Source organism: Gadus morhua, chromosome 9 (assembly GCF_902167405.1).
Source record: "Gadus morhua chromosome 9, gadMor3.0, whole genome shotgun sequence".
In the NCBI taxonomy this organism is placed as follows: domain Eukaryota; kingdom Metazoa; phylum Chordata; class Actinopteri; order Gadiformes; family Gadidae; genus Gadus; species Gadus morhua.
This window is the reverse complement of record NC_044056.1, coordinates 24,346,805-24,365,078: the sequence shown is the minus strand read 5'-3', so window position 1 is coordinate 24,365,078 and position 18,274 is coordinate 24,346,805. Positions and strand designations below refer to the sequence as shown.

The 18,274-nt window shown below is 44.4% G+C and overlaps 2 protein-coding genes across 6 annotated transcripts in view; both read left to right on the top strand.

Moving 5' to 3' along the window:
- Positions 1-7,943, top strand: part of polr3b (polymerase (RNA) III (DNA directed) polypeptide B) — a 30,304-nt gene extending 22,361 nt beyond the window's left edge. Inside the window, exons 25-28 of the mRNA XM_030366217.1 lie at positions 2,549-2,715; positions 2,857-2,970; positions 6,734-6,907; positions 7,155-7,943. Of these exons, the coding sequence (XP_030222077.1) occupies positions 2,549-2,715; positions 2,857-2,970; positions 6,734-6,907; positions 7,155-7,284 (585 nt within the window). The 3' untranslated portion in view covers positions 7,285-7,943. The remainder of the gene's footprint in view (positions 1-2,548; positions 2,716-2,856; positions 2,971-6,733; positions 6,908-7,154) is intronic.
- Positions 7,944-10,360: 2,417 nt separating this feature from the next.
- Positions 10,361-18,274, top strand: part of rfx4 (regulatory factor X, 4) — a 19,512-nt gene continuing 11,598 nt past the window's right edge. For all 5 annotated transcript variants that reach the window (XM_030367255.1, XM_030367254.1, XM_030367256.1 and 2 more), the window contains exons 1-9: positions 10,361-10,585; positions 13,255-13,341; positions 13,668-13,728; positions 14,422-14,545; positions 15,841-15,902; positions 16,225-16,438; positions 17,083-17,160; positions 17,322-17,485; positions 18,071-18,171. In XM_030367255.1, the coding sequence (XP_030223115.1) occupies positions 10,543-10,585; positions 13,255-13,341; positions 13,668-13,728; positions 14,422-14,545; positions 15,841-15,902; positions 16,225-16,438; positions 17,083-17,160; positions 17,322-17,485; positions 18,071-18,171 (934 nt within the window). In that variant the 5' untranslated portion in view covers positions 10,361-10,542. The remainder of the gene's footprint in view (positions 10,586-13,254; positions 13,342-13,667; positions 13,729-14,421; positions 14,546-15,840; positions 15,903-16,224; positions 16,439-17,082; positions 17,161-17,321; positions 17,486-18,070; positions 18,172-18,274) is intronic.

The window sequence follows — 18,274 nt, the reverse complement described above, 5'->3', positions numbered from 1 at the left end:
ACAAAAGTGAAATTATTTTGATGCTGATGAGCCATTGAAGCAAGTTTACTTAAGAAAGAGGGCTCCCTTTTTATTTGACTTTTTTGGTTGTTGTTTCTTAGGTACTTGAATAAACAGTCTTGCATTTGAAATCTGTTGCCAGCAGTTTTCATTATTGCATTACCTTAATGGAATTCATTGGTTATATTAATTTATACTGAAACTTGATTTAAAGAAAATAAATCGTGGTTGAAATCGAAACCGCAATCTCTACCAGAAAAATCGCAATTTCAATTTTTTCTTAAAATTGTTCAGCCCTACCCTGGTGTCTCCTCCCTGGTGTCTCCTCCCTGGTGTCTCCTCCCTGGTGTCTCCCCCCTGGTGTCTCCCCCCTGGTGTCTCCTCCTCCCTGGTGTCTCCTCCCCCCTGGTGTCTCCTCCCCCCTGGTGTCTCCTCCCCCCTGGTGTTTCCTCCTCCCTGGTGTCTCCTCCTCCCTGGTGTCTCCTCCTCCCTGGTGCCTCCTCCTCCCTGGTGTCTCCTCCTCCCTGGTTTCTCCTCCTCCCTGGTGTCTCCTCCCTGGTGTCTCCTCCTCCCTGGTGTTTCCTCCCCCGTGGTGTCTCCTCCCTGGTTCCTCCTCCCTGGTGTCCTCCCCCCTGGTGTCTCCTCCCTGGTGTCTCCTCCCTGGTGTCTCCCCCCTGGTGTCTCCTCCCTGGTGTCTCCCCCCTGGTGTCTCCTCCCTGGTTCCTCCTCCCTGGTTCCTCCTCCCTGGTGTCCTCCCCCCTGGTGTCTCCTCCCTGTAGTCTCCCCCCTGATGTCCCCCCGGTGTCTCCCCCTGGTGGATGGTGATGCTAAGTACAGGCCCTGAAGGAGTTAGCTTCCTGTAGCGCTGTGTGGATATCTATGTTTTGACAAGCTTATAGGTGACCTTCAAATGGTAAAGCTGTGTATTTGTGATCCCTCCCCAATGGGATGTTCAAAAGCAAACTTGTTTCCATCTTTCCATCTTCCGTCAAGTATAGTTCGCCATTTCAAAATCAGTGAATGCTCTCCGAAGTTCCTGGGTCCAGAAAAGATTCAGAAATATAACGTCAGCATTCCATGACTTCATCTTGAACGTTGGCGATAGGCACAACATACTGTAAAGCGCCTCATGCTAAATCCACTCTCTACTGCATCTGGAGTCCTCCTGAGATGAAGCCCGAGGGACTGTTGAAGTTCTCGAGCTCAACTGGACCTTGACAAGAGGAGGACTGTACTCACCGGGATGTACTTCTGCAACCAAGCCTCCATTAGCTTCATCCATGGAGCACACAACCAACAACACTACTTCCTGAAACACAGGGTTGTTGCCGAGGCAACCGCTACAAGCTCTAGCAGACTGATACAGACTAAAGCTATATCACAATTGTTCATTAGATTCGAGCAAAGGTAAACAGCCCTTCCTGGTAGGACCCCCGACGCCCCCCTCCTACACTGTAAACTGGAGTGGTCTATAGTGGTAAAGCTGTTTGTCTCTGTCTTTACTCTGGACGGTTGTCGTGGACAACACCAAGATATGTTTGGTCTGGGAGGGACGGCTCTCTGCTCCTCGGAGTGAAATGAGAGTAGGTGTTTCCTTTTATGTGTTGGGGTTGGAGGTCACCTGGCTGTGACCTTTAGCGGTATTGTTTAGATTTTTCCTCTCCAGTCCGGCAGAGTCGGGGGATTAGTCAGTGTTTCAATTGTTCCAGTGCTTGTAACATATCTGTTTATAGATATGTATAATATAATGTGTCTGTTGGAGCTTGGAGCTTTGCTCAGTAACAGGGAAATGCTGTGATTGGTTGAGAGTTCCAGTAAGTGGGTCCATGCAGATTAAAGTGGTCCCAGCTCAAACTTGGGGGGCCAGCAACTCCCAGCATAGCGTAGCAGCTGCATGTTTACTTCACCGGATGTCCCTGTTTTCATTCTATGTTAGGTTCAGTGGCTGTTAGGTTCAGTAGAGTCTGATCTAGTTGTTCTTCTATGTTAGGTTCAGTAGAGTCTGATCTAGTTGCACTTCTGTGTTAGGTTCAGGAGAGTCTGATCTAGTTGTTCTTCTATGTTAGGTTCAGTAGAGTCTGATCTAGTTGTTCTTCTATTTTAGGTTCAGTAGAGTCTGATCTAGTTGTACTACTGTGTTAGGTTCAGTAGAGTCTGATCTAGTTGTTCTTCTATGTTAGGTTAGTAGAGTCTGATCTAGTTGTTCTTCTATGTTAGGTTCAGTAGAGTCTGATCTAGTTGTTCTTCTATGTTAGGTTCAGTAGAGTCTGATCTAGTTGTTCTTCTATGTTAGGTTCAGTAGAGTCTGATCTAGTTTTACTTCTATGCTAGATTCAGTAGAGTCTGATCTAGTTGTACTCCTATGTTAGGTTCAGTAGAGTCTGATCTAGTTGTACTTCTATGTTAGGTTCAGTAGAGTCTGATCTAGGTGTACTTCTATGTTAGGTTCAGTAGAGTCTGATCTAGTTGTACTTCTATGTTAGGTTCAGTAGAGTCTGATCTAGATGTACTTCTATGTTAGGTTCAGTAGAGTCTGATGTGCTTCCAGGTTGGGAAGCTGATCGAGTTGCTGGCCGGTAAGGCTGGGGTCCTGGACGGCCGGTTCCACTACGGCACGGCATTCGGGGGAAGTAAAGTGAAAGACGTGTGTGAGGATCTGATCCGGTTCGGATACAACTACCAGGGCAAGGACTACGTGACCTCCGGCATCACCGGGTAACTGCTCCACCGACACCCTCATCACCTCGTTATAAGAGGAGAAATATATCAGACAGAACCATTTAAAAACGACAAATGTAAAAACAAGTTTGTGTGGTTTGGTTGGGTCTTTATTCCGGATCCGCTCCTCGTCCCCAGAGAGTCCCTGGAGGCCTACATCTACTTTGGACCGGTCTACTACCAGAAGCTGAAGCACATGGTCCTGGATAAGATGCACGCCCGGGCGAGAGGGCCGCGCGCCGTCCTCACCAGGTACCGCCCTGCACGCACACCGCTCTCTCTCCCTCCTGCTGCAGCAGGGGTGTTCGGTGGTCGGCCCGAGCCGGACTGAGTAGACCCTGGGGGGGACAGGGCGAGGCTGCACCCCCCCGGTGCATCGGCCAATCAATGCACACAGGTTAAACCGGACATCACCACACACACTCTGCCGTTACTGAACACCTGCTCTGTTACAATTCTATCAGTTCTACAATAAACAGGTTTAAAGAGTAGAAGGGAGCAATATTTTGAAACTAAACAACCAAAATAAGTCCTCTCGTCCTCCCTACACCCCAAACGCAATATTTCACAGAGCATTTCACTTAATTAGACGCATATCTCAAATAATAGCACTTTAACCTTACCTAGAGCCCCTTTAACATACAATGCTAGATCCTTCATTTGAGGTTCTTCCTAAAGCCCTCAACACACACATCCTATACCATAATACACAGTCAGTGCGTTTATATGGGACTGCTAGATCAATTATCCGAACGTGCATGGCCTTTAAGAGATCGGATAATGGCCGGAGCATGGCTGAATCCGCTACCCTAGGTGGTGCTGTAGCCCTTTCAACAAGTGGTTATAGAGCCACTTCCGGTTGACCTCTATAACAACAAACACAGGTGGCATTCGAGAAAGATGTTTTCAATAGATAGCTCACTTTGGGTCCATGTCATTTCTCCGACCGAGAGGTAGGAACAATGGAGCGTCTGAGAAAATTACATGGACCCGAAGTGAACTGACAGCTGTCCCGCATACGGGAACAATCCCTTAAGGTACAGCCACACTGACCGCGTTATGCGCGAGGCGTGTTGAACCATTTTTGTGACACACAATGATCAAGCGGCAGGTTAGGCACGTTCAGTGTGGCCGTACCTCTACTCCTACATGTAGCGCTTCGATCTTGTCAAAGTCAAAGCCTAACTTCCTTTCCCCCAAATCCGTCTCCACCATGGCCAAGATAACCCCCACTACGACTCTTTGTTGTGAAAGTACCAAAGAGTCACAGAACCAGACGCGGTCTTTAAGATTCATAATATCAGAGAATATCCCCGTCAGTTCGGTCGCGGCGCAATGAATGGATAAAGATTGTATACGTCAGAAGAAAAAAAAGTTTATTTTGACAGATGTGCCCGAAGTTACTACTTTACAACCTTGTTGATGACCAATGTTTAGGAAAACATGTGCTTTTAATTTAGCCTTGTGTGAAATCGAAGCGTAGTGTGTACTGAATGCGTATTGATGATGATATGGGGTTTCACTTTATAGGGGGTAATGGCATCTCATCGGCTTCCTCCATCTTCTGCGTTACCTGTTTGAATAAATCTCAGTTTCTTGTTTTTAAGAAATAATTAAATATTTATTAAGAAATAATATAAGAAATACAAATTGTTTATATGTCTATGGCGACAACAAAACGGCTACCGTCTCCTTCTACTTCCGGCTCACGTCCCCCGGCCACAAGATCTTGAGCATGCGCAGAACGCGAAATCCGACGCGGGTTTACATGCAGGTAGAAACCGGACTATGATCGAGGAAGTAGATTGGGTAAAGGTGTTTAAATGCACTTTAAAAGTCCGGTTGAGGTCTTATTAGTTTCTTTATCCGATAATGACTCTGCATGTAAACTAGTGATGTCCTCATGTCCTCCCTGTGTGTGGGCCCCCCAGAGGAGACATGCTGTCCCGCTCAGTGTCCTGCAGTAGGAAGGACCAGTGTTAGGGTTACCTCCCCCAGAGGAGACATGCTGTCCCGCTCAGTGTCCTGCAGTAGGAAGGACCAGTGTTAGGTAGAGATGTCCGATATTATCGGCCCACCGATATTATCGGCCCGATATTAGCATAAAAATGTAATATCGGTCAATATCGGTATCGGATTTTTTTTGCCTTAAAACCGATTTTTTTATTTTTTATTATTATTATTATTATTTTTTTTTTATTTATAGCTCAAATAAATGTTTTCAAAATTGTGCAGTACAGTGCACATTGTAATTGACTCATATTTGTGCATTTATTCAATTAAGGTTATTGAGTTTTAGTTGAAGAAACATACTGCTATGTTGCACATAGTTGTTCAGGTACAATGTTTTATCATTTGTGAAGTCAAGTTTGCCCTATTTGTTGTGGGCATTGTCAAGATTATCTCAGGGAGAGTGTAATCCAAACTGTTGTCTTAGACCATTAAAAAAATAAAAATAAACATGGCACTTTTCCCTTAAATTAAGTTGAAGTATTTTTCTTATTTTGCACAGACAATGTTAACATTTGGAAAGCCTTGTTGCATTCAAGAATGCATCCAGTGGGGCATCACAATAACATTAAGCATGTTGTGTTAATTCCACAACAGGAGATATGTAATGTTACCTAAATTAGGTTTGAGGAAAAATAAATAACCCAAATATCGACATCGGTATCGGCTGATATCGGAATCGAAAATTTAGAGTTGGACAATATCGCATATCGGATATCGGCAAAAAAGCCAATATCGGACATCCCTAGTGTTAGGGTTAACCCCCAGAGGAGACCTGCTGTCCCACTCAGTGTCCTGCAGTAGGAAGGACCAGTGTTAGGGTTAACCCCCAGAGGAGACCTGCTGTCCCACTCAGTGTCCTGCAGTAGGAAGGACCAGTGTTACGGTTACCCCACCAGCTTCGGGGGGTCAGCGGCGTCATTAGAAAGCCCTGCCTCTGTATTCATACCTACATCATTACACGGTGTGTAGCCTACATTCTAAATTCTTCTGAAATTTTATAAAATGCCTATGCCAGGTAGCTTATTCTGAAGAAAGAAAAACATGCTAACAGATATCTTGGGGAAACAACAAACAACACAACCTTAATCAAGAAAGGATTATGGGAGCATTTTCGCGATTGCTCATTAACGTGACCTGCGGATTGGGGTGGCGGCGCGCTGAATGCGGGCAGCAGGCTAACTGATGTGACTGACAACAAGTGAACACTGAAACAACCCCACTGACATTACAATATCAATACATCATGAGCCTACTTCGGACCAACACCAACAGTGACCATCAAGGCTATATTACAGGGACGGACGATTGCAGAACATAGCGCTATGTTACACATGGTCATAATGCCCATCCTGACTTTGAAATCAATTTGCCTACTCCCCTGACTGAAATAAAGGACGTACATTATGTCACTTAATCTAATAACTATAAGGCAATATACTGTTTTCAACATATTTTGGCATCACTGCCAGTGCCGCCGGTGTTTCATATCGGAGCAATAGTCGAGTGATGTCAAGTAAACAAGTCAAAAGATGCTGAAGGCTTAGAAATGGTACAATCCATTGAAGGGGTGTTTGAAATCGTAAGACATTCGATTATTCCTTGCATGAGCACAGATTTAGAAATACTACATAACCAAACACTTGGAATTTTAATAATATCAAGTATTTCAGTGCCGCCCAAACTGTCGTTTTAGTCCCTTTTTGGGGGGCTCCCAATCCCATTCGAGGGGGTATGACCCCCGCAAACCCCTCCGTAATTCGAACCCTGGGAAGGACCCCCCTGTAGGAGATCTGGTTGTGTGTTGAATAGATGGGTGGTGCTGATTGGCTACCGAGGGTGGAGTTGTGCTGGATGTCGTAGCGCTACGACCGAACTTGGTCCCTGGTCAACGAATGCTTCCGATGCCTCAAACATCGTGTGATGGGGGATGGCACATCCAGTCCCCCCCCCCCCCCCCCCCTCAACCTTTCTCAACATCCGTCTGCCCACCCTCCTCCACCAGGCAGCCCACTGAGGGCCGATCCCGTGACGGCGGTCTGCGTCTGGGGGAGATGGAGCGGGACTGTCTGATTGGCTACGGCGCCAGCATGCTGCTGCTGGAGCGGCTCATGATCTCCAGCGACGCCTTCGAGGTGGACGTCTGCGGCCAGTGTGGGCTGCTGGGCTACTCGGGCTGGTGAGTGGGCTCCTGGGCTAGCTGGCTAGATTCATCATGCGCTGAGGCTAGGCTGAGGCTAGGCTGAGGCTAGGCTAAAGCTAGGCTCAAAGGAGGCTGAAGCTGACCTTCTGGGAAGCCTTCTCCTAAGACCCTTCATGTTTCAACACTATGTCAACGTCCTTCATCTTTCCCATTTCGACATCCTTCGACATTGTATTCACACGCTAATCCTGCTGCCTCTTCTGTGCTGTTCTTTGGGTGACAGGTGCCATTACTGCAAGTCGTCGTGCTTCGTGTCCACCCTGAGGATCCCCTATGCCTGCAAGCTGCTGTTCCAGGAGCTGCAGTCCATGAACATCATCCCTCGCCTCAAGCTAGCCCGCTACAACGAGTGAGCGTCCTGTCTGCTGCAGTGAGACGGTGTTCAGTACCTTACCACTGCAGTGAGACGGTGTTCAGTACCTCACCACTGCAGTGAGACGGTGTTCAGTACCTCACCACTGCAGTGAGACGGTGTTCAGTACCTCACCACTGCAGTGAGACGGTGTTCAGTACCTCACCACTGCAGTGAGACGGTGTTCAGTACCTCACCACTGCAGTGAGACGGTGTTCAGTACCTTACCACTGCAGTGAGACGGTGTTCAGTACCTCACCACTGCAGTGAGACGGTGTTCAGTACCTCACCACTGCAGTGAGACGGTGTTCAGTACCTCACCACTGCAGTGAGACGGTGTTCAGTACCTCACCACTGCAGTGAGACGGTGTTCAGTACCTCACCACTGCAGTGAGACGGTGTTCAGTACCTCACCACTGCAGTGAGACGGTGTTCAGTACCTCACCAGAGCAGTGAGACGGTGTTCAGTACCTCACCACTGCAGTGAGACGGTGTTCAGTACCTCACCAGAGCAGTGAGGGGGCTTGGGGCTGGATTGTTACTCGGCCCGCTGTTAGGAGTCTCATTAATATGGGATGTATTGTGTAGTTTTTTGTTCTTCATTGATACATTATTTTGTTTGTGTTTGCACATAATAAAGCCTTGTTTCACAATTTGAAATTTTGTTGTTTGAGCTATTCATTTAATTAGCCAATTTTAAGGTAGGGTGTTGAATTTGAGACCAGTATACGAGACATTTCACACTGGGGTTCCAGTTCAATGAATCAGAGAGTTAAACGCATACTTCCAAGGAAAAATAAATGATTGGTGGTTTCAGGCGATCTTTGAAGCTTGTCTATTATTGTTGGATCTTTGTAGCTTACCGTAGATAACTACCTTTATTTACATATATACACTACCGTTCAAGGTTTTGGGGCACTTAGAAATGTCCCTATATTTTTAAGAAAAGCACAGTTCTTTTTCAATGAAGATCACATTAAATTCATCTGAAATACAGTCCAGACATTTTTTATGTGGTAAAGGACTATTCTATCTGAAAAAGGCCGGTTTTTAATGGAACATCTACATAGGTGTACAGAGGCCCATTTCCAGAAACCATCACTCCTGTGATCTAATGGTACATTGTTTCGCTTATCGTGTTTAAAGGCTAATTGATGATTAGGAAACCTTTGTGCAATTATGTTATCACAGCTGAAAACAATGAAATTGACTGGGTGACCCCAAACTTTTGAAAGGTAGGGGCCATCAACCGTCCTCCTTGCTGTCCTGCAGTAACATCTAAAGGACAACTAGTAACATGCCCCTCACCTCAGGATGGGCCCTGCTACTGAAACCTTGAGCAGCTGGATGCTGGAGAAGCACCAGGCTTCAGTCGACCGCTGAGAGGCTTCCACAATATAAACAATCCTTAGAACGGTGACGTTTCCTCCTTAAAGAGGTACCTTTCTGTACCTTTCAGATATAACCCCTATGCAAGGGGCGCCTGTCCCACCTCAAACGTACACGGCTTTATTCAGAGCCATTTAAGGTGACAAAGGCGCCACGCATCTCGGCCCCATGAGGGGTCTTTGGGTGCGTGCACCTGTCGTCTTTAATGAGAGCCTAATGAGTGCTTAACGGGAACATCCCCAAGACATGTCTGAGAGGGAGATACAGGCCCCACCTTCTCTTTCACACACAAATGAATGAGTTCCTCATCTGGGGGCCCGGCGTTTAATGAGGGGCCGCTGTGTTTTATTTTTGTCTTTTAAAAGGTTTGTGCAGCGTAACTCTGAGCTACGAATAGCGCATCCTTTCTGATTTCCCCTCCAAAACATAAACACAATTGGAAGCTCCACGAGATGGTTAACCCTTAAGGTTTCCAGGAGTCCCCAGAGGTCTGGAGGACATGGGCTCCTCTCTAGGAGGAGTGGAGCCCGGTCTACCAGCAGCACGTCTGGGTTTTGATTTCGTCCACCCGGTTGTGTGTGTCCCTAGCAGTGTGCGCTGTGTGGTGGCGTGTTCTGGTGAGCAGACAGAGGGGCCGTGGTGGTGCCCACACTTGGTGTTCGGAGAAAAAAAAACCCTCTTTCTGCTGTTCATGGTGGTGGGTGAGTAATTCAGCCATAATCCGCCTTTCTCCTCTCCTCTCCCCTCCTCTCCTCTCCCCCCTGCTTTCCTCCCCCTCCCCCCCCTCTCCTCTCTCCTGTGGTTCCATTCATATTCTAATCACAGCTTTCCCTTCTCCAGCTCCCAGGCACTCCATCAGAGCACCCCCCCCCCCCCCCCAGCTCCAGGCTTTGCACTTTTACTTCCCTCTCTTTGTGAGCGTTCCCTCCTCTCAGAGCCTCACCAAAACACGACGAGCTGCGACCAAACACTGAAGAGAGAGAGAGACGGGGGAAAAGTACAAGAGAAAGGGAAAAAGTTGATTTAGTCACCAATCAATTCGATTTGTCCAGCTTCTAAAATCTCCCAAATTACAAAGAGGAACTTTTATACATGCGAGCGACCGGGGGTGGGATGAGAAAGAAGATGTAAAGTGTTGAAAGTGTCCGTCCAGTTTGAGAGCGTCTTCTCACACTGGAGGGAACTGCTGAAGCTGAGGGTAGTGTCGGCATGTGTACGTATGTGTGTTTGGAGCAAGGGCGTGTATAAAAATGCATTAAATGCTTTAATGGAGGACGGGAGGCCGCAGTGGTAGGGTTGCGTAGATCTAAGCCTCTTTTTCTGGGGGGTGGGGGTGGGGGTGGGAGGGAGCTTTTCTTATTCAAAACAGCCCCACAAAAGACTTCCAGTGAGCCTTGCCACATCCCCATCTGACTTGGAGCCATTCATCAGAGTCCCGAGCCTATCAATGACATGTCCCCGTCGCTGCTCCTATAAACCAGCCCCTTTCCCATGAAACATCAGCAAACATTTTGACGGCTCTGGCTTCCCCCCGCTGCATTTCTGGAGACTGCGACTCCCCGCCTGCCCCCTACCGACCCACCCACCACCACCACCCCCACTATCACCCCCAGCACCCCCACCCTCACACCGACCCCACTCCTTTCCACCCTTGTACCACCTCCCCCTCTCCTCCACCACCACCTCCTCCTCCTCCTCCTCTTCCAACACCATCTCTCTGCTGGCGGACCGTCAGACCCTCAGCATCTACTGTGACGGTGGCAGTGGTCAGGGAGACGCAGAGCCAGGCGAGGGGATACCTATTGAGCAAGGGGGGAATCGTGCACTAAACCATTTTCTTGGAAGAGCCCGTGTCTTTGATGGGAAGAGGATGCATTGTGAGCCACTGGAGGAGCCTGATATGGATTCCACAGGTTAGTCCTTCTCGCTCTACCTCTCTCTCTCTGTGACTCTCCCTCTCTCTCTGTGACTCTCTCACTCTCCTTCTATGACTCTCTATGACTCTCTCTTTCTAGGATTCTCTCTATCTCTGTGACTCTTTCTCTTTGTGACTCTGTGTCTCTCTCCCTCTCACTTTCTTTGACTCTCTCTCTCTGTGACATTCTCTCTCTCTCTCTCTTTCTGTGACACTCTCTCTCTCTCTATGAATCTCTCTCTCTATCTCTCTTTCTGTGACTCTCGCTCACCACATTGCGTTGCGTTGCCTGGATGGGAGGGAAAACTTCCGTAAAAGTGAATATTTAACTCAAATATCTGCTGCTGGACCCTTCAGGGGATGTAATACTGTGTAGATATTGCCTAGGGTAATTATATTAAAATGTTATGCAAAATGGGTGCTAGTGGATTTTTTTGACTTGGCACGCTAAGCTCGCTGGAACTATTTTCATTAAGTTAGTTTATCACATATGCTGATCTGACGCCTGCTTAGGTCTCTCATTCTCATCTCTTAGATAATTCACAGACACAAAAAAAAAAAAATCCTCCAAAGCGGATTCAAATGATGACAATCCTTAAACAGTAATACACCTGCTGTTTAACATGCTCTGGTAATCAGATGATCAGACAAACCACACAACCATTTATCAGATCAATGCAATCAAGCGTAAAGCTTTAAACAATGTGACAATGGTAGTTGTCTCATTGTATAGTAGTTTAACAATTAAATCTCCAAAATGGGATTAAGAGCAGGTTATTGTAGATGTAGCATTTATGTTTAGGAATGGTTAAAGGTATAATTTATTACATTAATAATGTGCAACTGGAGTCATCAGTTTTTTTTTATAACTTGACAAGCTTATATGTTGGGCTAGTGCAGAGTGTAGACAGCTTGTCCTTTCACTTGTTGATTGGATTTCATCTAATTATTTAGATCCCTGGTGCCTCTGTGAGGCCAGATTAGGCCCAAGAGTAAAATCACAGGCTCTTCGGAGACGCATTGGTGGAATAAACTGATACACGTTTCTCAAAAACATTTCAGCACTAAATAATCGACTTTAATCATGAGATCTAGCACTGATCTTATAATAATATAAAGGAAACTAAAATGATAAAGAGTATATAGTAAAATATATCCACATATCTCGATAACCTAAAGTAGTTTAGCGGATAAAATAATTTCATACAAACATTTAAAACAAACCGGCTTGGCTTCGAAGTTACTATAAAAACAGATAATAAGCAGAAGAGATTATTTTGAAGAATAAGAAGGCTTATTTATTTGCTTTTACCTCTTGGAAATTCTCTGAATAAAAAATACATGGAGGCATGTAAAAACAATAACAGAAATACCTTTATTCCAAATGTCTGTTGATAAGAGGTCTGCCATAAGTCATTTAATTACATCTCCTATTGACAAGCTTTTTAGAATTATTCTAAATAAATTATGGAAATGTATTGCAGAAAAAAAGAAAAGAAAAAGAAAAAATGGCCACGTCAACTGTAAAATGTGATAGTGATTCAGAGTAGAGCACGGGTGTTCGCCTAAAGTTACACGGAGCATCTTTAAGGCTTTTTCTACGCACACGTGCTTCAAATCAAGGTATATATTTTTTATCTTGAGTCAGGAGTCTCTTAAACGTTCCTATTTCTATGAGCTTCTCTGTAAATCCCACTGTGACCAGTCTAAACAGCTCACTCTGCCAGATCTCCTGGCAACGGCTTCCATGGCGATGTCGTCTGTTAGGTTGTAGAAAAGAAGGATTTACTTGACTTCTAAATATGATGAGATCTTTTCCTGTCTCTGGGCGTGGGGGTGACGCTGCTTAAGTGCTTTTAGCTACTGAGTCCTTCAATGCGATTACAGACATCATAGGCTTACCTGTCGCTTAGCTGTTATTTAAAAGGAATTTGAGTGTCGATCCATATTCCCATCAGCATTTCATTTGAACTTTGACTCCAACAAAAAAGAAAATCTGAAACTTGAAATTCAAAGCCTCATCATCATCATTATGGAAATCATCCATGTTTTAAAACGTGTCGCTTTATTTTGACGTATTAAACCTAAGTATAAAGAACATAGGTTTAAGCTAAGGTAGAAACCAGTTAGATTTTCTTTAAATTGGCAGGGCACCCACTGCCCTGTCTGATAATTGGACACCAGTTGAGCTTTCTGAGTAGATATTAAAACAGGACAATGGGTTCTATTCCGCCAGACTGGTCCAGCAATGCGTGCACTTTCTTTTGGACTCTATAAGTTTGTTCGGTTGTAGTCTCCCCCCCCCCCCCCGACTCCCTCCTCCCCCGAGCAACAATCCAGGATTCCTGTGGTTTTAGTGAAAACATGTTAAATAGACCCATAGCTGCTGTTGTCCCCATACAAGTGATTGTTGTCATGCAGGCCTGTCCAATCAGAGACTATTAAAGAATCCACAGTAATTTACACTGTGTGACCTTCTTTCTATTGAGAGTAATATATTAAACATTATTTTTTAGAAGCAACCCCTGTTCTCTTTAGAGGAACCTGATGTATACACAGAACTATATGTAAAACAAGGTCATCATCGACTCGCCACCCTTCATTTTAAAGCCATGAATTGTTTACCTCTGCGTGTTACTTAAGCGGTAATTTTCCATGTGTTTGTAGAGAGTTGGATTGAAAGATGTCTCAATGAAAGTGAGAGTAAACGCTATTCCAGTCCCACGTCCCTGGGGAACATGTCCACAGATGAACGTAAGGATCTCCTCACAGCATGACTGGTTAATGATTTGGTGGCCTGGGGCCTTCAGGGAATTGATGCAAAATTGAATTCAGTTGATTTGAATTGAATGCATGTTCTTCTTTTTTCACTCATCGTATAGTTTATTGATATTGTTTATATAGTTTGTTGACATGCAGTAAAACATGTTCTGTGTATATTTAAGAACCCCAGCTATTTCTGGTAGAGATAATAATTCTTAAAGCCACTTGTAAATAATGACTGAGCTGTCATTTTGTAATTCACTTTTCTGTGACAGATTGGCACCGATCAATAAAATATACATGCTTTTATTTTACAGATGAAGAAAAAGAAAATAACAGAGCTTCAAAACCCCATTCGACACCGGCTACACTGCAGTGGTTAGAATCTTTTTTCCTCAGAGATTTATATAATAATAAATAAAGGGTTAGGGTAAGGGTAATGAATGTATTGAGATGTCATGTATCATCAGCGTATGTGGCACACATAGTTAGTAGTTATTCAAATGTATTTATTTATTAACATTTGTTAATTCTTGACTTATTGTCATCTTGTGTTTTTCAATGGGGACCCAGCAGAGGGTCACCAGAATAAGATTACACTAAGAAAACACTTGCTTGTAACTACAATTATACATATAATATCAATAATATAAATGACTTAGTAAAAATACTTGCACGCATTTATAATGAATTTATAATGCAACACTAAAATTTGATATTTACTTATATATCACGTTCTACTATTGTTGTATTTTAAATATTATAATGAATAAAATAATGAATGAAATACAAACTTCATAAGATATATATGAAGCCCAGCTCTGATCAACCACTGCAAAATAAGAGAACATTTAAATTATTCAATACTGTGATATCATATCATATGTTAATGCCTAGTCTGGCTTGCATGTTTTATTTGTTATATAGTTATTCAATATTTATACAATGTTTATGCAATTTTCAGTTGAACAATCATGCACATTTGTCTTAATTATTTGCAGTTTAAAAACTAAGAGAAGAGGGATCATTTTATATAGTGATAAAAAAAATGTATCCAATCTTTATTTGCAGGCTGGAGGAGAACTATGAGATAGCTGAAGGAGTGTGTATTCCCCGGAGCGCTCTGTATATGCACTACCTCGACTTCTCGGAGAAGCAGGACACACAGCCGGTCAACGCCGCAAGCTTTGGAAAGGTAGAATTCCACGTTACCCTTTACTGCATTGTGCTTTGAAAACATAAAGATGTTTTTAAAGTTGTACTTTCACAATTCTTCACAAGAGGCAAAATTTTGTTTTTGGCCGTCTGGGATTATTATTTTTTTTTAATTTAGTGTAAATTCTGAGACGGTCAAGGTTCTGTTCAAAAGCAAAATGGCATCCGGAAATCTTTACAATCTTTACACAGAATTACAGCCAGCGTAGTATATTGTAATGAAACGTAACAGCACAGTTTCAAACAGAAAAACAATAGTTTGGGAAATTTAAGTGGAATTTATTAAAGTTGTTATGTTTTTATTTTTTTTACGTTTTTAACTCACATCAAGCTTTGCAAACTTCAGGAATATTCCACAATGACTTCCTCTTGGAACCACCGAATCTACGCTCTATAGCTAAAACCCTTTCCCACAACCCGGAGCAGTTTCTCAATCTACCTTCCCCCTGCCCCCAGCCCCCTGCCCTAACCCCCCGACTCAACCCACCCCCTTCACAGCTCCTGTCGGAAGATATTGAAAAAGAGAAGGGGCCTGGATTAATGTGTAATTAAAGGAAATTTGGAAGGGTGAGATGTTGCGGAATGTTAGATCAGTGGCGGGAGCAGTGTGGGGCGTCCTTTAGGAAGGCTTCATTGATTCAGGACAAAACAAGGCGAGAGGGCCGAGCTGCCTCCCTGTCTGCTCATTTATCAAGCGGGCCCTGACAGAAACTTCACAGCTTGGCCTCTTTTTTCATCCCACACAATGGAGAGCTACACTGTTTGCTAAAGTTTCTGCATCAGGAGTTGGACCAAGGAGCCAATCTCTTTAGACAAAAAAAGAGAGAATAATGGAAGAAGAAGGGAGTGGTAGAGAGAGAGAGAGAGAGAGAGAGAGAGAGAGAGAGAGAGAGAGAGAGAGAGAGAGAGAGAGAGAGAGAGAGAGAGAGAGAGAGAGAGAGAGAGAGAGAGAGAGAGAGAGAGAGAGAGAGAGAGAGAGAGAGCAAAACCAACAAAATGGCCCTGTAAGGAAGTTATTTTTGTGAAATGGATAATAAAAATAAATGTCTCAAAATACACAAATGCACGCAAAACAATGTTTGCATTTATATGCATATATGCATAGTTCGATACATCCACAAAGGACCAAAAATAACAAATGTTAAACAAACAACAAATATATATATTCTAAAGACAAAATCAAATCAAGACGTTGTTTCGCCAGATAATTAATAAAATAATCGTGCCCATCTAATGTTTTCAAAACACTGAATATATCTCTCCTTCTTTGAACAGATTATAAGACAACAGTTTCCTCAACTGACTACCAGAAGACTGGGAACACGAGGCCAGTCAAAGTAAGATCCTACTCCTGTTCTCTGGTCACTGAGAGTTTGAAGGAAACGCTAAGAATGCCCTTCATCAGTTAAAGGACCCCAATCTTGGGGAAATTTGTCTTCATTTGAAATGAAGACATCCAAATTCGTTGATGGAGTTTCCGTGTAGTTAATTTCTTATAAAAGAAAATGGCATTGAGGGCTGCCATGTGAGTGTTGTTACTGGTCTTCTCCGTGAACACTTTCAGACCACAGATATATCCCAGTTTAAGAAAAGAAGTCAGAGGAACTCCCTGCTCAACTTTGGACAGTCTTAAATGTGTTTTCTGATTTTCATTATTAGGTATCATTATTACGGTATTGCGGTGAAGGAAAGCTCCCAGTACTATGACGTGATGTACTCTAAGAAGGGTGCAGCGTGGGTGAACGAAACAGGGAAGAAAGAGGTCACCAAGCAGACGGTGGCCTACTCCCCCCGCTCCAAGCTGGGGACCCTCCTTCCAGACTTTCCAAATGTCAAAGACTTAAATTTGCCAACTAGCCTGCCAGAGGACAAGGTAACTAGGACTTTTAAAAGTCCATCCTCATAGCCCTCCTCCTTATCCTTCTCCAGCTCCTCCTGCTCTTCCTCCTCCTCCTGCTCCTCCTCCTCCTGCTCCTCCTCCTCCTCCTGCTCCTCCTCCTCTTCCTCCTCCTCCTGCTCTTCCTCCTCCTCCTGCTCCTCCTCCTACTGCTCCTCCTCCTCCTCCTGCTCCTCCTCCTCTTCCTCCTGCTCCTCCTCCTCTTCCTCCTCTACCATCTCTCCACCCCCCCTAGCTCTTGTCTTTTATCTCTCCCAGAGTCCTCCTAGTTGGATTTAGAGAAGGCCTGTGAAGATTTATATGCTGGCTCCTCAGTAACTCTTAATCTTTGGGCCAGATAATAAGATCCAGCAGTGGACAAAGGGCATGAGCTAGCTGTCCAGCCTTAAAGCGGCGGGTGGGCGGGGGGGGGGGGGGGGGGGGGGTGTTAGTTTCTAAATGGTTTGTGTGTTGTTGATCCACAAAGTTTGCTTTATATACCCTAGACTTGCACCAGGTATTTATGAGTTCAATGCTTTTGTTGGAAGATTTATTACCTTGTTTTCGTATGGTGTTTTCGCATGTCCCAGATAGAGCGATGATGTAACGACGTTGCATTAAACTGGTGTTCACTCCCGAAGGTGTCCACCTTCATCATGATGTACAGAACGCATTGCCAGAGGATACTGGACACCGTCATCCGCGCCAATTTTGACGAGGCAAGGTTCACTGTGTTCAATGGCTTTTTAACTCATGCCTCAACTCATCATGTTTATTAAAAAGAGGAATGCGCAGACAAAATGAATAGGTTTAATAAGCAGGTGAACCTGTGGTGGTTATAACCCGACTAGAGGACTGACTGCAGTGCTCCTTCCTTCAGGTCCAGAGCTTCCTGCTGCACTTCTGGCAGGGCATGCCCCCCCACATGCTGCCCGTCCTGGGGTCCGCCACCGTAGTCAACATCGTGGGGGTCTGCGACTCCATCCTCTACAAGGCCATCTCTGGGGTCCTCATGCCCACCGTCCTCCAGGCCCTGCCCGACAGGTGAGCAGACCTGCTGAATAAGCCTATACTTGTTAGTATAGAATCGTTAGCCTAGACTCGTTAGCCTAGACTCAGTGGTTGAGCCTATACTCATTAGCCTATACGCATTAGGCTATATTCAGTAGTTGGGCCTATACACATTAGACTATTCTCATTACGCTATTCTCATTAGCCTATACTCATAAGCCTATACTCATTAGCAAATACACAGTAGTTTAGCCTGTAATCATTAGCCTGTATCCAGTAGTTTAGCCTATACTCATTAGCCTACATGAATTAGCCTATACTCATTAGCCCATCCTCATTAGCCTATACTCAGTAATTTTTCTTTATGAAATTATGAAAATTTCCCTTACATTCTACATTTACCCTACATTTACTTACATATTTTATAAATATTGACAGTAGATCAGATTCATCTGTTTTAGACAAATATTGAGATTTTATTTAAAATCAGATCAAACTCTACTCTGTATTGGTGGGATCAAAGGTCTGGGACATAATCAGGGGACTGAAAATCGTTAATCAGGCTTCTGCGGCCCTCCTTGGTCAATGCCTTAACACTATGTACCGTGATGTGCTCAGTTTGACTCAGGTCATTAGAAAATTTGCCAAACAGTTGGACGAGTGGCTGAAAGTAGCACTTCACAACCTCCCAGAGAACCTGAGGAACATCAAGTTTGACCGTAAGTCTCTCGCTGTCGGGAGACGCGGCTAATCTTTAATGAAAAGTATTATTCTAGTACTGAAACATCGCTATTCTAATGAGGTACAATATTAATATTATCA